The sequence below is a fragment of the Plectropomus leopardus genome, chromosome 11 (assembly GCF_008729295.1).
Source record: "Plectropomus leopardus isolate mb chromosome 11, YSFRI_Pleo_2.0, whole genome shotgun sequence".
NCBI lineage: Eukaryota > Metazoa > Chordata > Actinopteri > Perciformes > Serranidae > Plectropomus > Plectropomus leopardus.
In genome coordinates, this window is record NC_056473.1 from 29,667,181 (window position 1) to 29,689,271 (window position 22,091).

The following is a 22,091-nucleotide window of genomic DNA, read 5'->3' on the forward strand; positions in this document are numbered from 1 at the left end:
TGATGATTGTCATAATGCCTGGCAATCTTCCTCATGCTTTGTTTTCTTGAAAAAAGGAAAAAATAAACCAAAGTGTCAAAAAATATATCGTGTACACTTAAAATTATATTGATAACTTTTAGGGGGGGCTTTTTTTAGGTGGCTAAAATGCGTTTTGTTGCTGACCTCCATCCACAGCAGTACCTCCTACAACCCCACATCAAAAAACCTGACCTATCTAATTTTAAGTAAGATAACCTCTTTCAGAATTAAGATCAATCTTTCATTCATTGTCCGTAACCGCTTGTCCTCATAAGGGTCATGGGGGGGGGCTGGATTGGGGAAGAGGCAGGGTACACCCTGGACAGGTCGCCAGACTATCGCAGGTCAGGATTAAGATCATAGATTTTTCAAATTTTATACTGCACCTTATCATTTTTTTTAAGATTATTTTTGGCCTTTATTTAGGACAGCAAGCATGAAAGGGGGTGAGAGAGGGGGTGACATGCAGCAAAGGGCCGCACTCAGACTCGAAGCCTCTGTACATGGGGTGCCAGCTCTACCAGGTGAGCTACTGGGCACCCCACACCTTATCATATTTTAAATGCTAAATATTGTTTTAATACTGGTTCTAAAACACGAGTACTGCATTGGCTTGGATGTCAAACTATCCGAATGATACCAAGCCCTGCTAGTAATACTTGAAGGCAACTTAATGACAGATGGCTGGATGGTTGTGAGGCCTGAGATTATCAAATAAGCAACACTGCGAGTTAATGCAACTGAGATGGCAGCCGGCATTTTTTGATTACAGTGGTTTGTGGTGCACACTCGGCGGGGGGAGCTGGCTTTAGCCGCTGAATACAGATCTTCCTCAACTCGTTTCTCTAAATCTTAACTGTTACTAGTGAGGGGAAAATTGCAAAACTACAGAGCACTCTCCATATCACTCATGTTTACGTCTCTGTGCCGGGACTCTCTACCGGTGTCAGTATGTTATGGAGAATTTTTTGGTAGAATGGGGAGAAGACCAGCTTGTTGAAGTTGATGAGGCGACTGAAGCGAACAGCGAGCTCCTTCAGCTCCCTGCTGACTGGAGCCAGACCTCCCGGCAGGGGAGGAGGAGTCTTATGTTGGCTGGACTCCAGGGAAGCCAGGAGGTAGTTCTGAACCCGAGACTCTGGGAAGACAGGAAAAGAGAGGAGAAGAGATCCCGGTCAGTGTTTATAAAACACAGCCAACCGTAAACTATCGGCTACGTCATCACGTGTCAATGCTCTTACCCATCAGTTTGCGAATTGTGTTGTCTGGCTGGACGATAGCTGAGATTTGTCCCTTTAGAGCGCTCTTTCGGTCAGCTGAGAACGGAGAGTAGCCATGCTGGCTTAGACACTGACTGAGCTCAACACAAAGTTTCTCCCCGAGGGTTGCTAAGGCCTCCTGTGCACTAAAAGACCTTGGGACAGGAAGGAAGACATAAAATAAAGCAAAACAACTTGTAAATCTGACGCTAGCTATTCATTGTTTTTTCTTTGTTTTTTGGTCACTTATCAACAGTTTGTGTGTAAACCGTGTCAGAAGACATGTTGTTTATTTACTATGAAGGATGCAAGTAAAATATATTGATAAAAATGCATGTGAGCTGAAAAATTGAGTGGTTAAAAATTGATGAAAATAGAGTGATAAATTATTGAGTGATTTAATTCAGATAATTAAAACAAAAAACATCCCTGTGACAGCCGGTGGATGAGCAGAGCAAATTAGTCCCCGCTCTCTAGAGCCCCTAGCTCATGAGCGAACACCTGCTGCCGACCCCCACTGGCAGGTGAGCGGGGAGCTTTGGGCAACTGCAACACTGAAAGAAGCCAAGCATCTTTTATCTGCACACGCTGCACAGACACATAGCTGGCTGAAAAGCGGAAAAGTTTCCCTTTCAGAGCCAAAAACACAAGAGCAGTTAGTCAGCAGGCGTGTCCTTGACTGACAGCCTGGGCAGAAGCAACAAAACATTTCTTGCTGTGAAGGATGGATGTCAGTTAGGTGTTGTAAATAATGAATGGCAGACAATTTAACCCTTTGAAACCTGGATCCACATACATTTTCTTGTGTTGTGTTCAGATGACTTTCACAATCATTTTAGGTTATGAAACATTAGCAAATTAGTTTAATTTCTTTCAAAAACATGGTGAAAAAGGCAAACAGCTAGTTGGCATGAAATTAATCTAAAATTGACCTAAAAATTAGCTAGAAAAAGAAAAAGAAAAAACAAGAGAGAGGAAGAACTGTTTAAAAAATATCAAATAATTAGGGAAAATATCAAGAAAACTGTATTTATAATTTCTATATATAAATTAGGTAACAACAAGTTTATTATTATTATTATTATATTATTATTTATTATTATTAATAGGTAGTAGTAGTAGTAGAAGAATATTTTAATTATGTTATTATTTTAATGGAATTATTGAAAAAAATATTATTTATAATTATTTATTTTTACCACTTTTTTCAGGTCATTTTCTATTTTAGTTATCTTGCCTTTTTTTCTTTTTTGCTAATGTTCAGTAATTTTATTTAAACTTTTTATTTATTTTTTGTGAATTTTTGGGTCATTTCTTATAACCCTTTGCCTTCTTTCAATAAATGTGAAAGAAATCAGGCCAATTTGCTCGTGGTTCAAAAAGGGACTTCAAATCACTTTATAATTTATTACCCTATTTTTCAATTCACACACTTTTGTTATTCCATTTTTTAATTTGGATGCATCATCACCTTCTTCTTTTGCCTACCATAATTTACAAATCCAGCAGACACTTGCATTTGGAATCGTGCGTCTACTTGGCAAATGTAATATTTACTTGTTATGGTCGATTATTAAAATCTGTTTTGGTCCCCAATAACTCCTAAGAAAAATATGACTGTTTGATTGTTAATTTTTCATTCTTACAGAATTATGTTTACCAGCTGATGTTGTGTGTCAGCAGTTAGAAGCAAGTCTGATAAAAGCAGATTCTGCAGGCTGCGAAACCAAAACTCCCTGAGAGCTGAGGGGAACCGCCAGGTGATAATTCACTGTGAATTCTTCACTACAAGTGACTCACTCACATGTAGTCAGTTAATCTAAAGTAATATAAAAATACAAATCAGTATGGTTTAAAGGTCATCGGATCCTGGGAGTAGAAAACCCCAAAGATGTCTGAATCATCAAGATAAAGCTATGGCAGTTAAAGCACTGGTACTCACGGTGTGTGCATGTCTGCAAGCATGACACTGACAGTGTTTTTAAGAGTCTCCATTAGCCCCGGCAGGCCTGAGATCGCCTCTCCTGTGGTAGTGTAGATGATGAGGAGCAAAGAGGAGAGCAGAACTAACTGCTCAACCTCCTGTTGCATCTCCTGGAACCGAACCTGATCCATCAACACCGTCTACAGAGATGAAAAGAGGAGAAATGTGATTAAAACACAAGAGACCAAACACAAAAAATCACATGGGGCAGAACGTGTTAAAAAGGCATACAGCTGACAGGGAGTCACAGTGACAGGCTTTAGGACTGGCTGAATTTACACTGCCTGTTCAAGGTGGGAACATCGCACCACTAAAGCTGCCTCGCTGTTCTGTATATAATGTCTGATCACGGAAAGGGGGGCAGAGATGTCTCACCTCTGAGCCGTGAATGAAGGAAGTAATGGCGCTGAAATGATGGGCACACTCAATCTCTAAATGGTGAGCACCATGTTGCCACGGTTTCAAGACTAAATGACAGGTTTCCTTAAAAAGGTGTGAAACTGTGTGCAACAGGCTTATGTTATGTTTTCTCCCATTTGGTGGTTGTGTCAGAGGTAAACCCAATCAGCAGCAACATGAAAAAAACAAATGAAGTTATATCTTTACTTATTCTAATACTATAATTTTTTTTTTATTTCACACTTGCTTTGGAAATGTAGACTAGTAAAGTCCCTTTGAGTTGTACTAAATTAGACCCCGCCCTATTAAAAGGCAGCACGCCTGCATGACACAACTGCGTGTTAAACGCACCAACATTTCTGTTTGACTATACATTTTGCAAGGTTTTGTAGGGGCTGAACGCAGCCGAGGTCGCTGTAAAAGCAGGAAAGACATGACCACAGATGGGGAGGTGTGATGTTTTGATTATGGATTATGTTGACGACCACAACGCAGGAGATTTTAAAAGCAGCTGTTGAAATTCAAGGCTGCTTCAAAGAAGCAGAACAGTGGCCGTAAATGTCTGCAAACTGGGAAAATAATGATATTTTATTTCTCCTTACCTTCAAAGCAAAAGACAAGATTAACTGCTGTATAACAGAGGAGGTAAATTATGCTATTGACACGTTAATGCCATTGTTGTTGTTTAGAAAGTGCTCCAGATGTGTTTGTTTGTCACACTGTTGTGTTACATGTCACGGCTGTCACACCTCTTTTTTATTCTGCAAAGCTGTGTCGCAGCGTGTACTCACACGCAGGAGCGGAGTGATGCTGCCGTTGACTGGTTCTGTGTAAAAATGTAAAGGAGGCATACAAAAGATACCTTGTAGTGGCCCTACAGTGCAATCTCGGTTGTGTCTACCTCTGGGAAGGGGTCGGACGCGTGGTCCCACCTCAGCAGGCGTAGATAGGCGTGATTATGGACATTAACGGGGAGGAGTGAGGGAGGGTCAGACGCAGCACAAGAACCATCCGCCCCGGCTTCTCTCAGGCATCTCACTGTGTCCTCAAGCCACTTCTCAGTGTAGTCTAAGGCATCTAAAGAACGGATTATATCGTTTTTTTCAGCTTTACTGCACACAGTGAATTCTTGTTATCACTTCGCATGCTGAAACAAAGACAATGTAACATCCATCCATTTGCCTGCTTTGTGAAGAAGTCGCCCAAATTCATAAAGTTCCTTCAACTATGAAGTTTCATCATTTATGCATGCAAAGTCAAGCACATGTACTTCAGTTTCTCACAATGTACAAATATTAAAAAAAATAAGATTTTACTGTCTTTCGTTTAATAAAACATGTCAACACAGAAATGTAGGATGCTTAATTAGAGGCGAGAGTAGCAGAAGTAGATAGAGGGAACGACTTCTGAGAAAGTCATTACTAGCAAATCAAAGCTGTCACTAAATTTCATTTGAATTTCATAAACAACATCTGGTTTTGTTTTAAGGTACGCAATAATTGGATGGCTGCAGCATCACTGCAATGCTACAAAGAAGTAAAAAATAGGCCATGGTTCTATTTTTCAGGTGCAAGCAACTTCTCAAGGCAAATCTGTACGTGATCTACAGAGTGTTTCATCTGCATACAGGCTTAGATCGACCTACAGATGCTCAAATATGCAATTTTTTAAAGCATGAATAATATATATAATATGACTTGTTTAATGGAAGAAAGATTCCCTACTGGGGTGTTTCTCCAGGAAATCCTGGAACTTGCTCCTCTCGTACTCAGCCGACTGTTGCATCAGATGAGGCCTGATGCTGGTCAGTGCAAAGTTCGCCATGTCCACCTTCATCAAGTCCAGCACAGAGAATATCGCCCTGGGAGAGAGGAAGGTGGATTAAAGCACCAAACTTTAAACTGTGAGCAATCATACTACTACATCATCCCTGACACTGCCTTTACATGCCTTTATTTACGTATATATGCTACTTTTGTAATGTATTTGTATGTTGTGTTGTACTGCAATGCTTACTGAAAAATTGGAAGCATTGCAGTACAACACTGTATGCATTGCATGTCACATTTTTTTTCTGTATTGATGTGCGTGTGTGTTTATACAGATTGACCTGTTCTTGTTTTTGTCAATTCTTGTTTGATTAGATTGAGGTGTGTAAGGTGAATATTGTGGCAGAAACTTGGGATAGTCATGTTAAAACATATATCTTTTAAAAAAAAATAAATGTAAAGACTGTGGTAGGATTTGATAAGTATTCACTTCCTCCGACTCCTTTCCGGACATGAAATACTCATGTTTGTTTACTGAATATGTCTGACGGGCAGATCTGACTAAATAACTAAATCTAACAACTAAACTGTCTATGGAGCATCTCCAAACTTCATACTCAATGACGTCACAAGTTTGAGACTAATTTCTCTGGTTTCTGGCTTCAAGAGAGAAGAACCACAAATACCGATTGAACTCTCCAAGGCCATGGACGTGTTCCTAATTTAGGTGGTGTTCCCCTTTAAGTCTATCATCCTCTGTTATACAGTCACTCCAGAACAAGCTGACTTCTGCACCATAATGTACTGGAATGAAATTACATAATCTAAAAATAAACTCAGGCCTGGGACATGCAGGGCTAATAACAGTCTCTCTCTTGTCTCTTGGCTTACTTGAGCAGTGGCACAACATCGGTGATCTCCTTTAGTTTATTGATGTCGTCATCTCTGCAGGGGGCGCACAGCGAGCCCATCATCCCAACAATAAATTGGGACAGCTGACTGATGTCGAGCGCGCCGTTCTCTGCCTGCTGCTGGATTAGAGGCAGGTCGAGAACCTCCTCGATACGGGAGCGCAGACGGCCGTGGCCCGGCAGCAAGAAAGACAGCAGTGTCTGAGTGAGCAGGGAAATAGATGATTACAGACGGACAGGAATGGAAAGAGAGAGTGATCGAAAGAATTAAAGTCTCTGGAAATGTGGCTTGAAATAGTAAGAATTAGGGGTCGACCCATAATAGTTTCTCAGGGCCGAAACCTACACTGATACCGATACAGATTATAAGTACTTAATCAGACCGCAAACCGATTTGCTAACCGATTTGCATATACAATAAAAATGAAAACATTTCTGTGGAAATTTTGAATTTGGAATACAATAAACTCCAACACAAATCTTAACTATTTTTCATCATTTTCTGGTTCAAAGATTTTCTGGGTGGGCCTCAAACCGTAGCTCGATGATGCACTGGAGCTATACTCAGCATAACTCCGCCCCTGACAACGTAGCAGTATAAAACGAGAAGCATCATTAGCATAGTCCCACGATTGGGCGTGGCCTCCGCTCCTCCGGCAGAAACCCCCCCAGCGTTTCAGATCAGAGAATACTGTGCATTTTTCATGATTTTGAGACCTTTTACATAATGGCGATTTTTTTGGTCATTCAAATTTGGTAAGGTGTTTAATAACACATCTTTCTGTGATGTGACAAACTCACTTAAACCCCGGGCTTTAAGTTCATTAAACCGTCCGTCTCCCCCGACAGAGTTCCTAGAGCGCGTTCTGACATCCCAGAGTGCGATGCCCTAGATAACCGAATGGTACATTTCAACAGCGCTCCGAATTTACCAACAGTCCACTTCGAGTATTTCTGAATTGTTATCGAAAGGAACGTTGAGGGATTGAACTTTGGCATGTAAATTAGTATCAACTGGCACCGGACTTTGAATTTTTATTGGCTTTATCCATATTACGTGATACGGATCAGGGATAACCAAGCCCAAATCAACCCAGCTTCAGAAAAGTGAAAAACTTAAAATGACAATATTTCAAATGACATATATTAATAAAGTTTTTGGTGATTTGGGTTCCCAGAGGCTTTAAGGGATAAATATTGTATGATCCGTAGGCATATAGTAAAACCGAGCATCCATGACCTTCTCAAAATACAAACAACTGTGGGATTATCTCTGAAGAGAGAAGGTGGCAGCTAAAATAAGCATTTGCTGAGTTTTGGTTTGTTTGCTGAATAACCTCGGCCTCACCTCTTTGATCTCAGCCAGCAGTTTAATCGAGTGTCCGTACGTCGGCGGATCCTCCTTTAACTGAGCCTCCAAACAATCCCAGAATGCCTTGTGCACAATCTCCTTCACTCTGCGCTCCAAACTGTACAGGGGCACAGCGGGGACGTTTACTTCTACAGCAAGACAGACTTCAAGGTCAGTTACTGTATGTGATTCAACTCTCACCTCCCCTCAGGAAGCTCTGCAGGTTTGACTTGAAAAGCGTGGTTGACCATTATCTCATGAGCCAGAGCCATGTTGGTGACTCCTTTAGCCGTCTCCATCAGCTCCTCCACAGAGACAAACCTGGGGGGGCTGGCTGTGAGGGAAATGCATCTTTAAATGATTTTAGTTGAAAAGAATTACACATCAGAGTGTACTTTCTTCCCAAAGTTATCAAACAGAACTTTTGTAGAGAAGAAATAACGCTATTTCCCTCCCAACAAATTGCATTCGGACTCATTTGCAAACAGAGTGCATTATCTCTTACTTCCAAGTGGATTTAGCGTGACTGTCGTGAAAGCAGGTACGCAACAACTACAAGTTGTATTAATCCCTTCAAGTGATCCTTCAGTGTATCTACAAAGCACTCTGTTTAGCATACCTGCCATCAAGTGAAGTTTCTATTCTTACACCTAAAGGATAATCCAATTTAAAACTGAGCAAGAGGTGAGAACAAGAAGAGAAACATGAGCAAGAAGTCACATTGTCATGTGGTTATCTATTTAGCACTATACCAGTGAAACTAAACTTATCGCCACACATCAGGGGCTTAACAAGGATCTCTGTCAGGGAGTGCAGGGGATCCTCCACTGGTACTTTTTTGATAAACAAGCTCCATTTTGATGCTGTTTTATGCACTCTGGCACCTTATGTATACTAAAAGTACAAAAACAATTCCCAGTGTGAATCACTTTATTTTTATTATTAATTAGAAGATGGTTGGGGGGCCACCCAGCACACTACTGGGGGCCAGAGTTGGTTTCACTGATCCATACAATCATCACATTTTCAGGATGGGAACACAAGTGTCAACAATTCAGTGTCCCCTTTTTTTTTTACTGTGTTGTGACATGGAATAATGGCCAGAAACGTGCTTTTTTTTTTTTTTTTTTTTTTTGCAGAGCATTATAATGTCACAGTGTCACACTTTGACCTTTTGGATGCAAAATGTCATCACTTTGTCATCATATTCTACTAAGTGCATCTACTATTTGTGTCATTTTCTTTACGATGAATGTATGTTCATGTTTTGTGAGGTCACAGTGACCTTTAAGCACCAAAATCTAATCAGTCCATTGTTAAGTCCAAGTATGTTGTGTTAACAAAAATGAGATGGAAGTACAGACAACACAAAAACACAATCAGGCCTACGATGTTGCCAGTGAAGAGACATGAGAATTGTGATGCATGTTGCAGTGTTTTTGGACTTCTTTTTCTTGCAATTAAATTGCAGTAGCAAGTAAAAATTGCAGAAATAGTTGCTCTTTTTGAATAATTCATTGAAAATTGTCTGACATGAACTTCAGCTCTCTTAGCCTCAGTTAGGATAAGGCTAAGAAAGCTGCAGTTGATGTCTGAACATAGCAGATCTTATGGACAGGGATTTTCACTTTGGAGGGTGTACAGTGTTAAGTGTTTGATTTTTTGTGTCGGACATAACACAGTATATTACAAACATCCCGTTTAAAGTACTTTATATTTGCAGTGTTAAGCTATAACAATCAAGCAACCATTCCTAAAACCATGGCCACAGCTAGAAATGATGCAAACAAAACTAATAATCACTTTACTGTAAACTGCAAAAAGCCATATAGTGACTGTGAATATGACAGAGAAACAGTGATGAACCACAGATGTTCGAGATCACAAAATCTACATTTTCACCCACGTGATGAAGTTTCTCACAAACACTGCAAACTGCTTTACTAATAGCAATGTGATGACTGTATATATAGCCACACCAAACTGGTCCATATCAGCTGTCAGGTTATAGTGGGGGCATGGTGAGGAGATAGAAAGAGTTAAGACAGGCGAGCACTGCAGACATCAGGAAGAGTTTATTTGCCTGAGGGAACATGCTTATGAGGCCGGATAATTCACTTCACAAGACCATGAATATTTCTTTCCCTCGGTACAAAAGGAGGGTTGTTTGTGATCACATGTAAAAACACAAGTTTGTGCTAATAAAGAACCGAGGAGACTGAAGAACTGAGCTGAGCCATTACAGAATATCAGTGATACTCAAGGTAGGGCTGCAGGCCAAATCTGGCCCCAGACAGGATGCCAGGTGGCCCCGCCAACCATTTTCTAATTCACAAAAAAAATAAAGTGATTCAAATTGGGAACTATTTTTGTACTTCCAATATACATAAGGTGCCAGAGTGCATAAAGCAGCGACAAAGTACAGCTTTTTTATCGAAAAAAGTGCAAGTGTAGGATCCCCTGCACCCCCTGACAGAGGTCCATCTAAACCCCTAATGTCCTAAAATCCAAGAACTGTCCTAAAACTCTTTAAAACTCTATAAATGTCCAAAAATCTTTATTCCTAGAAATGTCCAAAAAAATCTTTGAAATGTGCTAAAATCTGAAACGGCCAAAAAAAATCCAAGAAATGTCCTAAAATCCTAGAAATAACCCCCCCCCCCAACAAACACACACACACACACAAAAAGTGGAAATTATCCTTAAAGTATCCCTAGGAAATTTTCTAAAATTCCAGAAACGTCCTATAATCCTTGAAATGTCCTAAAATCCAAGAAACATCCTAAAATTTCAGAGCCCAGAAACATATGGGGCTGCTGTGATTTGTGACTGGCCCCTGGCTTTCAGTCATTTTGCAAAAGTGGCCCCAGAGCAAAGCTAATTGAGTATCCCTGCAGTACGTGATGGAGAGCAGATGGATCCAAACTAAAGCCAAGAACTGAAAAAGCTTTGTACTGTACGTCCTGGTCTAAATTCACTGAGGCCACTTTCAGCAGGAGCTTTTGACGTCCTAAACCACAGTTGTCCAACATGAGTTGTGCTCTGTTGATCCAGGATGCTGGTCACCTTGACAATATCTTTATGAGCAAATATTGAATTTCTTAATCTGATTGGACTTTCTCTTGGAATGTTTCTTCCTTTACTCAAATGAAACTAGGATTAAAAACACATGCTCTCTGTTTTTAATCAGTCCAGCTGGAGTTCCCGTCTGAAATCTAAAAGTTTCTCACCCTTTGAGGAGTGTTCCCCCTGTGCGGGCTTGGAGTATTTGCACGGACTCTCTTCCTCACTGCCTCCTCTGGAGCATCCTGCGTCCTCTCCTCCTTTGACTCCTTGTCTCCTTCACCCTCACGGTGGTCTCCCTCCTTTTGGCATGCTAAAGTCAGCAAGATAACATTCAATGTCAACAATTGCAATGAAGATGCATTCTATAAAATGCTGAAAGTCTGTAACATATATGATGCTGCGATACTCAATTTGTGGCCTGTGGGCCAAATCTGACCCCCAATAGATTGCCAAGTGGCCCCCCAACCATTTTTTTAATTCACAATAAAAATAAAGTGATTCACACTGGCAATTGTTTTTGTACTTTTAGTATACATAAGGTGCCGGAATGCATAACGTGGCATCAAATTAGACCTTGTTTTATCAAAAAAAGTGCCAACGCGGGATTTCTCGCCACTGACAGAGGTCATTGCTAAGTCCCTAATGTCCTAAAAACTCCTAGAAGTGTCCTAAAAATCTTAGAAACATTCTAAAATCCAAGAAACATCCAAAATTTGAAGAAATGCCTGTTAAATCAGAGAAACGTCCCAAAATCCAAAAAACTACTTTAAATCCTAGAAATGTCCCCAAATCCAGAAATGTCCTAAAATCCTAAAAATGTTCTAAAATCCAAGAAACAGCCAAAATACAAAGAAATGTCCCAAAATCCTAGGAAAATCCCAAAATCCGAGAAAGGCCTGTTAAATCAGAGAAAAGTCTCAATATCCATGAATTGACTGTAAATCACAGAAACGTGCTAAAACCCAAGAAACATCCAAAATTACAAGAAATGTCCTAAAATCCTAGAAAAATCCTAAAATCTGAGAAATGTCCATTAAATCAGAGAAACACCCTAAAATCAAACTAATGACCTTAAATCCTAGAAATGTGCTAAAATCCAATAAAATGTCCCAATAATCCTAAAATCCTAAAAACTGGGGCTGGTGCAGGTGCCCCTGCCGTGGCCTCCTGTCATTTTGCAAAAGTGGCCCCAAAGAAAAGCAAGTTGAGTATCCCTGCTGTATGTTGGGCGAGTTTGTTCGTGATTTTTCTAGTTAATAATGCAGTATTGCTGCATCGATACAAAGCATTTGTGAAGTGATGGTGTTTCATGTTTACAGGACACGAGGAGAGATGCAGGTTTTTTTGTTGTGATCTACAGATGATGACATCACCTAGACTCAGAGAGGAGGGGAGGGGGAGTCTGCGCGACGCTAAACTGACAGACCACGACAGAGGTAAACAGAACAAAGCCTCGTGCTCCTGTGGTGTGTCATTACACTCGTGTTTACAGTAACGTTACTAACCTTGCTGCCGCGGCTCCGAGGAAACAGACGGGTTAGCTGTGGAGCTCAACTTATCTACCGTTAGCTTTCTGTCAACAACAACAACAAAGCCCTGTGACACAGCTACTCAGTCATAACCCGCCATAGAGAAATTATCTCTGTTTAAGATGTATTCACAACTTCACCACTGCCGGACACCGTCTTCAACAAAGGGAAGGCTTTGTTTCATCCTAAAAAAATCTCCAGTTTGTTCACGTCGCAGCCTTCCTCTGATGGGGCGCCGCTGGCTGACGGACTCTTCGGTACTGGGTGGGGCTAACATGACGTAGCAGTCGAGCCCACTCCCGCACGCGCGCGCACAAAATTTTGGATGTGCTATGATAAAGACACATGGAGCCCAAAAATTAATAAATATATAGATCGTGGACCAAAAAAAAAAAAAAAGTGGAATAAAATTCGACTGTTCTGGAAAAAACTAGTGAAAAAAATGATGGTGAGAGAAATAGATGGTGGGCCAAAAAAAAAAAAAAAGTGAAAAAAAAATATCTACATGGTGGAATAAAATTCAACGGTGAAAAAGATATGCTGCTAGGGATAAAAAACCTATGGTGAAAAAATAGATGATAGAAAAAAATGCTGGTGAGAAAAATAAATGGTAGAAAGAAAATGATGGTAGAAAAAAAATTATGGTGGGGAAAAAAATAAAAAATAGATGGAAAAAATGTGTGGTGTAATTTTGTTTTTTTAAACAGATAGTGGAAAAAATAAATGGTGAAAAAATGATGCTGGAAAATTAAATGGTAAATAAAAGAAATTAGATGGAGAAAAAAATAGATGATGAAAAAAATAGATGGAGAAAAGATTAGATGGGGGGAAAAATAGGTGATGAAAATAAATTGATTGTGGAAAAAAGTAGCTCTTGGGAGAATCCAAAAGTTTTAAGGGATTAAATTTTTCTCCATCATCTATTTTTTTAATCTCCCCCATGTCCCCTTTAGATGTTTCATACGATTCAAGCATCAAATGTGGCCAGGAAAGTCTTACCGGTGTACGGAAAATAACTGTAAATTTCTTTTTTTCCCTTCAGCTTTTAATTTCAGATGTGTACAATATTCAGCAACCACCGGTGTTTTTAACAGTCCACCATTTTCAAAAATGATGAACTCTCCTCACCTCTATTCCATTTGTTTTGCATTTACCTTCACACTCATAGCAAAAATACACACATACAGTACATGTTGCATAAATCAAGAAATGTAGTGTAAGTTCTTAATACTCAAGAGAAACATGACCAAGAATATGTCAAGTTTATTTATTTTGTTTAATATTAAAGCAAAAACACACATTAAGTGTAACCACATGTTAGAGGATGTTTTTACAATATCAACTTAGATTTACTGTCCATCACAAATTTATCACAGTTAACTTGTGTCCAACAAGCAAAATAAATGTAAAAGGCAAAATCAGACTGTAAAAGAGAGAGAAACAGATAAGATAAGGTGCCTGTATGATTGTTTTCACAAAACTACAACACACTAACTGCAAATTCACCAAAGTACTGGTTAAATATCTCTGGGTGGGCTTGATAAAACTGTCCCAGGAGGCGTTTTCTCTCCTTGGCTGAGATCTTGGTGTCCAGGTGGATGCTCTTCAGCAGAGCCCACAGTTCCTGATTGGTTGTTTTCTTTTGTGGAGTCAGCAAAAGTCCTGCTGGGGACCTGCTGACAGAACGTAGAGCCTGAAGGAAAAATAAAATAAAAAGTATTATAAGGGAGGAAACCTAACTGTTTGCCACATTGTGAATTATTCAGGCAACAGAAATAGCTGTTGACATTTACACAAATCCATTCAAATAAATACTGATTTTAGCGTGTATAAAGCCAGAACATTTTCAGTTCTCACTGGGTGAATTAAGGATTTATTTCAATCAAACCAGAGTTGGTGATTGTTGGACCAGCGGAAAGACAAACCACAACAGTTTTAGTGGGCTTTATTATGTGTCTGTTGACTTTTTTAATAACTTTAAGTGTTTAAAATGACTGTTTATTTAACCCCTTGAAACTTGAGAAATCAGTTTTTGTGTGTCTTTGAAACCTGAGAAAATTGGTTTGATTTCTTTGTAAAACATGGGTGAAAAGGCAGTGAGTAACTTGGCGAGAAATGTCCCACAAATGCAAGAACTTAATAAAAGGTGACGAGGAGGAAGACCTGAAAATTATTATTATTATTATTATTAAAGGGGATTTTTTAAAGAAAAAACGTCCAAAAAAACTACATTCATAATTATTATAATTACATATTAAAAAGTGTTTAAAATAAATAAATTAAATATATATATATATATATATATATACCCTTTTTCAGTTCATTTTGTTATATTTATTAATTTCTTGCTAATTTTTGTGCCATGTCTTAAGTTGCTCATTGCCTTCTTTCCCATGTTTTTGCAGAAAATCAAACTAATTAGTCTTGACATTATGTTAATGTGAATTAGAGCATATGGTGAAAAGTGTTATTTTAATGGATGTCATATCAGTCTCTGCAGCTGCACAGCAACAAATAAAACCCAGTGAGATGGTAAAAATATCCAGTCATCTACTCTGACTTTTAGAGCAGAATGATGTTTTGATCTTTCGATTATCAAAGTGTTTGTGTTGGACTCTGCTGCTGGATTAACACTCATAAACAGTCATTTACCGGTTACGTCAGGCTGCTTCCCGTGTACGAGGCCGGCCAGCTTGTCACTCACTCCTTTGTGCAGAGCTCCTGGTATCTGGAACAAAGAGAATGAAGTTGAAATTATTAGAGAGCAGAAAATGGTTTGTGGATGAAATAACAGTTGAAACTGCCAGTCGAGTTCCCACTTTTCTCTAAACACAAATGTCTGGGGCAGCATTTTCTAAACTATATTTCACAGATCAATTTAGGCAATTTGTTTACACAACACTGAGTTACAGCAGCAATAAATGTCAAAGCTCAAACAAACAAAGCAAACTCTGGGTTGACCTTTTGGAAACAATTATTAGGGCCAGACTCTGGATTGCAGTTTGAGAAGGAGTTCATGATGTCCACATTTTTATTGGCCTAAATGTAATAAGTGGTAAAACATGTGAGTCTTGGTATTGATTTTATCTGGTAAGCACAAGTAGTATTACTTTGAAAACAACTGTATAATTTGGCTTTTGTGACTATGGGGGAGCTTTGTCCAGTCTGAGAGATCCTGATGACATATAAAACATACAAAATCATAATAAGAGCCTATTCTGACATCCCCTTGCCTTAAAAATTTCCGTTATGTTGCTGAGCATGAAGACCACCATCAGCTCCTCTTTCTCCTTTGGAAGAACTCTGCTGTGGAGGATCGCCCTGAAGAGAGACTTCTTCACCGCCTGTCTGTTCTCCATCTGCATGTTCAACAGCACATCTCAAATGTCAAATTACAGAAAAAAATACAGGCGGTTCATTCAAGCCCTCTTTTTTTTTTTTTACCTGCCTCTCACTCCTCATACACATTTTTACCAATACATTTCCATGACTTTGAGGAAAAATACATTCTCTGAAAAGACCAAAGATACTCCTTGAAAGTACTTTTTCATTGGTATGTATTACTTTTTAAAATAAATATTATTTAAAAAATAATGAATTCAGAACAGGATTATGACTGAATATTTAGCAATAAAATAAGGACTGTTTGTTATTTATGAGAGGGGAGAGGGCTGTGAAAAAAGGGGGAGGCATGTCAAATAATTCTTTAAGCACTGGGGAGGAGCATGCAACTTTAAATAGCTATAATTTGTAGTTATTTTACTGCTGAACATGCCTGTGGACTGTGGCATATTTTCTTGATGATTTTCCAAGGAAAAATTCCCTTTTTTCACCATTTATCACAGCCAGAGAATGTAAATACAGAAATTATCTTTGGATTTTCAAATTTCAGACCACCCACGAACACATCATGTGTCATGAGACAGGTTTATTAAACCAAATTCCATTACTTTTCCAAAACTTTCAGGGTATATATGGTTTTCCAAAGCTTTACCATTCCTGGAAATTGCTATTTGCAAATCCCATGACTTTTCCAGGTTTTTCATGACCGTACATAGCTTGTCTCTATTTAAGGACAGTGTCCAGGTGATGACTTAAAATGTTTTTCTTGGACATTTTCAAACTGCATAATTCAACACATGATTCAGTCACCAGATCTTACCTCCTTCTCCAGCTTTATCCCTTGCGGGTCGGCTGCCAGAGCCATGAAAGTCAGCAGCCTGCGCAGCTCGTCTCTGCAGGCAGAGGGCAGCAGCTTCAGACACAACTGCAGAGCCTCAAGACACGTGTCCAACTTAGCATTCACTGGGAGGGAAGAGACACACAAATGTAAGTGAGATTGTCGAAATTTAAGTTGAACAACTCGGGTAGAAACACGGGCTTCATTTCGACTCCTGGGTCATTTTTTAACAAGGACAATGTGAACCTAAAGTGACAAAGTCAACTTTTCTAATGAGAAACCACCGTTTGTCACACTCCTAGCTCTCACCCAGCAGGTCAGTGATGGCTGCTAAGATGTCAGTCATGTGCTGAGGCAGCAGCGGAGGTCTGTCTGTGTGGCTGTAGTGTTTCACCAGAGTCCCGTACAGCAGCAGCTTACACTGGGACAAACCACTCGGAGAGAGACGAGGCAGCTCATCACCGGCGTTGACTGGTATGGACACAAACAGCCAGAAACTCAAAAATGGACATTTACACTGTAATATTATTAACAGCAGCAGCTGCAGCTTTCTACACAAACCTGACACACAGTCAATAACAAAAGCTTCTATGGAGCTGACCTGAGTATAAAGTATACGAACATACAGATATTGTACTTAAGAGTGACACCAAATCAGGTAGTAGCACCAGCACAGGGATACTCAACTTGCTTTGCTTAGAGGCCACAATTTTAGGATGTTTCTAAAATGTTAGGCCATTTCTAGGATTTTAGCACATTTCTAGAACTTTTGGACGTTTCAAGGATTTCAGCAGATTTCTAGGATTTAAGGACGTTTCTAGGATTTTGGGACATTTCTCTGATTTTAGGACATTTCTCAGATTTTTGGATGTTTCTAGGATTTTACCACCTTTTTAAGATTTTAGGACATTTCTAGCATTTAAGCACATTTCTAAGATTTTAGGATGTTTTCAGGATTTTAGTACATTTCTAGGATTTTTGGACCTTTCTAGGATTTTAGGATGTTTTTAGGATTTTTACATTAGGGGCTTAGCAAGGACCTCTGTCTAAGGGTGTGGGGGATCCTCTACTGGCACTTTCTTTTTTATAAACAAGCTCTATATTAATGCTGTTTAATACACTCTGGCACCTTATTACACTGAAAGTACCAAAACAATTTCTAGCATGAATCACTTCATTTTCAGCGTGAATTAAAAAATGTTTGGGGGACCACTTTGTACCCTATTGGGGGCCAGATTTGGGACATATTATCGCACTAGCCTCTCCTATTTTAATCCTCATCCAAGTACTTGCCTCCATCTGATGAACTGCTACCAGCTGCCTCTGGCTCACAGCTGTCCTGATCCTGCGGGAACGGCAGCTCCCTGCTCAGCGCCACCACTGGCTGATCAGGGAGGAAGTCTAGACAGTCCAGAGCCGCACAAAGCCACTCATCCTCCCTGATGTATGAGGAGGAATACAAGCCCATTTTTATTCCATTACAGTAAGACACTATATGGTAATATACACAATATATTACCATATATTCAATTTAGAAGGTCGATACTATTCACGTCTGTACTGTAAATATGAAGAGCAGCCAGTTAGCTTATCTTAGCATAAAGACCAAAAAGCCTGGTTCTGTCTTATATTATTTTGATTGTTTAACTTACTGATAACATAAAATGCAGGCAGGCTTTTTTAATCTGAGTCTGGATTCAGAAGTACATACAATTTTAATATGCAGTCACATCTGCCACATGCTGTGTTGCATCTTAGATCATTTAAGTAAGTAGTAAATTATTTTTTAAAGCCACACATACTGAGAGTCCCTGAAGGCCTTGAGGATCTTTCTGTCCAGGTGGTTGCTGCTGTAGATCAGGTCTGGGTTACTGTGAGCCAGCGGGTGTAACGGAGGAGGAGGGGACGGGGTCTGGCTGCACTGAAGCACCCCCTCCAACAGGGGGAGCTCCACCAGGTTTAAAAGCCGGAGCAGCGTCTGCTCCTGCCACACTTCGGCTACCACTGGGGAGGGACGCAAGACAACAAAAAAACAAACTAAGATTCGCAGTTTTATAGTTCTTTGGTTGTCTGCCAGTGCTTTACTTAATTAGTCTTTGAATTCTTCAGTTATGGACAAGAACATGTTTGACCTTTGACCACCAAATTCTAGTGTCTTACATGATTGTGGTAACGCAGTGTCTGTCTGCACTTTGCTGGGACTCAGACTGTCCACCAGAGGCTCCGCTGACAGACGGGCAGTGGCAGGAGTGTCCAGCTGGTTGGCCACAGGGGTGATCTGAGTAAGTTTGACGGGGGTGGACATCTCAACATGTAAGTCAGTGGGACGCGTCTGCTCTTCCTGCCTGGAAGGCCAAGCAGAGACAGCTGAGAGCTCACGCTGGTGACATGTCGAAAAGTACTTTGTGAATTTTAGCACAGGTTAGGTGAAAGGACACATGCTATGAAAAGAAAAAAAATCTCTTTTTTTCCTCTCCCTTGAAGCCTTGGAAGCCTGGATCGACATCATTTTTCTTGAGCTGCATTCAGACCCCATCACAAGTACTTAAACCTTCGAACTCTGTGCAAATTGGTTCGCTGTCTTCTTGGGGTGAAAAGAAGCAATTAAAAATATAAAGAAATGCTCTGAAAATTGCAAGAAAATAGTAGATCTACAAACTAAATTTTTGAAATAGCTGGGGGAAAATGTCCAAAACACTGTATTTATAATGTTAATAATTATATATTTTAGAATTATTATAGAAGCACTTTTTTGACTTTTCTTTTTTCTGTGTTTTTAGGTGATTTTCTTTTATGCATTTTTCTTTTTTCTTTTTAAATTTTTGGTACATTTCTTTTTAAGTTGCTCACTGCATTGTTCCCATGTTTTGAAGAGAAATAAAGAAAATGCTATCAGGTTTCAGAGGGTTAATATACAGTAAATGCTTGTATTAAACCATAGTAGAAACTGTGCTAAATCGACGAATAGGACTGTTTAAAGGAATCGTTTTATCCCAAAAAAAAAAAAACAAACAAAAAACAAACAACATATTTGTCCCCTTTCCTGTGGAGCTTTTTATTAATCTAGATTGTTTTGGTGTCAGTTGCTGCGTAATGGAGATATCGGCCCGTAGAGATGTCTGCCTTCTCTCCAGTATAATGGAACCAAATGGCTCTCAGCATGTGGTGTTCAACACGCCCAAAATTCATCTGAAAAACTTAACAGCAATGTCTTTTTCCAGAAATCATTTCACGGTTACTCAACATAATCCACAGACCTTTTTGTGAGCAGTTTCATGAAGGAGCTATTTTCTTTCTACCGAACTACACCAGCTAACCGCATTGCCGCACAAACGTAAGCATTCTTTTTTTTGCTAGATCAGCAGTGAGCATTGCATCTCAGCTGAGGCGGTCACCTGTCACGCCATTTGGAAAAGGATGCATCATAAAATTTCCTTGTCTGCATTATATATATGTTTTTCTTAAATGTGGGTGTAACTAATAAACTGATGACTCAGTTTATGTAATGTATGCCATTAAAAAAACAAAAGAAAGATTAAGTACCTGTCTGAAGAAGCACTGCAGAACAGTCTTTGGATCCCCTTCACACCTCTTTCCAACTCCTCCACCGAGGGAATACTCACACCTACAAACCTGTGTGTTAAAAAAAACAGGCATCTTGTTTTCACAGTCATAGCAATTACAGATAGACATTAGACATCACAGGTGGCTGTGTGTTTGCGTGTATATAACCTGTAAAGAGCACTCTTGCTGTCTTGAAACACATCCTGCTTCTTGTCTTTTCCAAAAACTTTGGTACCCACTGCCTCAAACACATTACAGTCCAACAGAGCCTGGCACACACACACCACCTTGTCCCGTGACACATCGGCACCTTTAAGTTTAACCAAGCACATGTCTTTTGATTCAGAAATAAAACAATAGATTGTAAAATCCACCAAATTATTTGATGCAAAATCTGAGAATACAGAATGCTACCATATATAAAATCCACTGTCCAACAGATACACACCTTCAGTGACACAGCTGATGTGTTCTGCCACCACATCTACAGCCTCTGAGCCGAGGAAACACTCGCCGCGAGATCTGAGGTGGACTCGTCGGCACTTCACTGTCACAGAGGACCGGAGGTGGGAGATGAGGCTGCTCCACATGGAGGAGGACTGGACCGGTTTACTGGTCGCTCCATGAGCTGAGAGACAGGCACAGAGAAAATCAAAGGACATCAAACTGAATCCATATTGTCATATTTTACAGATAAAATGTGCAGGGTTGGAGTACAGATAAATAGAGGGTAGTTTTACCTTTTACAAACTAGATTGACAACATTTTTGTTGTGCTGCATTAAGATGACTTTCACAAGCATTCAAACCTCTGAAACCAAAGATTATTGGTCAGATCTGTTTTGAAAACTTGGGAAAAAGGCATTGAGCAACTAGGCAAGAAATGTCCAGCAAACTGCAAAAATAAATAAGTAAAATAAATAAATAAATAAATAAATAGGAAAAGGCAATTACTTGAATATAAACTGTGGTGAGATTATTATCCATTACTTAAAAAAACAAACAAAAACAAAACAACACAACACAAAACAAAAAAGCAAAAATGACAAAATGTACAGAAAACTAAGAAAAAAAGATATTTTATTTTATTTTTTATCACTTTCAAAGGTCACTTTCTTGTTTCTTTTTTTTAATCTTTTGATCCATGTATTGCTATTATGTGTGTTGCTTGTTTTAAGGTTTTAATTTTCTTGTAAGTTTTTACTTTCTTCTTCCTAATTTTTGGGGCCATTTCTTGTTAACTTACCTTCCTACCATGTTTTCATGTGTTACTTAAAGAAACCAAGCCAATTTCCTCAGGTTTTCAAAGGATTAAGACAAATTTGAGAGATAACAAAGCATAAATAAGAGGGAAAACTACTGTAGGACAGATTTAGGAAAACTAAGTCTAAAGTCAGATTTTTAATCAGTGAGCATTAAAAACAACAACTTTTTGAGAGTGCCCAGAATACCAAAGCTGGCCAGGCCACAATGAAATAATCTGCAGCTCATGGAGGGCACACGAACAGCCCTCCATGAGCTGCACAGGGTGCACCACCTCGTTGAAATGCATGCTTGATTAACTTACCTTGTGGACGCACACACAATTTGTCTGCGAGGTTTAACGCCGCGGCTCTTTCTTTTATCGACGCCATGTCTCCAAAGTGAAAGAAAAGCAGCAGAAAAGGTACGTCTTTAGTTGATAACAGGCAGGTGTTTAAACAAACAGGAGAAAGCAGCCAGAGAAACAAAGCACGTCCAAGCAGAAACTGCTTTTGTATGTGTGCAATCTTAATATCTAACCTGCAGATGGCAGCAATGGCTAAATCACATGATCCTGACCTCAGCTCTCTGACAAAGGAGTCAAATGCTACCTGGCCTTCATGTAGGGTCACTATTATATTCATATCAACCACTGAAACAATACTGATTCAATATGGTTATGTCAATAAAGTCATTTTATTTGAACTGAATTACTAAGAATATAGAATATCAATGGCGAGGAAATGGATGGACACATTTAGGGATATGAGCACCAATGTGGGCCAAATGGGTTTTTTCTTTACCCACAGAGACAAAT

The 22,091-nt window shown here is 39.4% G+C and overlaps 2 protein-coding genes across 2 annotated transcripts; both read right to left on the reverse strand.

Annotated features, from left to right (window-relative positions):
- Positions 1-115: 115 nt before the first annotated feature.
- tcp11l1 (t-complex 11, testis-specific-like 1) lies at positions 116-12,566 on the reverse strand. The gene is made up of 10 exons (XM_042496121.1): positions 12,500-12,566; positions 10,929-11,070; positions 7,896-8,030; positions 7,692-7,812; positions 6,324-6,544; positions 5,388-5,524; positions 4,565-4,740; positions 3,223-3,404; positions 1,263-1,435; positions 116-1,159 (listed from the first exon to the last, which is right to left on the reverse strand). Exons 1-10 carry the CDS (start codon positions 12,564-12,566, stop codon positions 936-938), a joined length of 1,578 nt encoding a protein of 525 aa, XP_042352055.1. The 3' UTR covers positions 116-935.
- Positions 12,567-13,660: 1,094 nt separating this feature from the next.
- Positions 13,661-21,804, reverse strand: LOC121950403 (DEP domain-containing protein 7-like). Its single transcript, XM_042496391.1, is given in 13 exon segments — positions 13,661-13,922; positions 13,924-13,982; positions 14,942-15,017; positions 15,523-15,648; positions 16,452-16,594; positions 16,779-16,940; positions 17,763-17,908; positions 18,272-18,473; positions 18,630-18,814; positions 20,013-20,102; positions 20,202-20,343; positions 20,482-20,661; positions 21,600-21,804. Coding segments are annotated over 13 exon segments (1,731 nt in total). The 5' UTR covers positions 21,667-21,804; the 3' UTR covers positions 13,661-13,769.
- Between the last annotated feature and the right edge of the window lie 287 nt (positions 21,805-22,091).

Coding starts and splice junctions, on each gene's coding strand:
- tcp11l1 (XM_042496121.1), bottom strand. CDS start 12,566: ATGTTAGCCCCACCCAGTACCGAAGAGTCCGTCAGCCAGCGGCGCCCC. Junction 5,525..6,323: donor GATGTTGTGCCACTGCTCAA/GTAAGCCAAGAG, acceptor CCTCTCTCCCAG/GGCGATATTCTCTGTGCTGG. Junction 1,436..3,222: donor CTTGCAGACATGCACACACC/GTGAGTACCAGT, acceptor TCCTGTCCCAAG/GTCTTTTAGTGCACAGGAGG.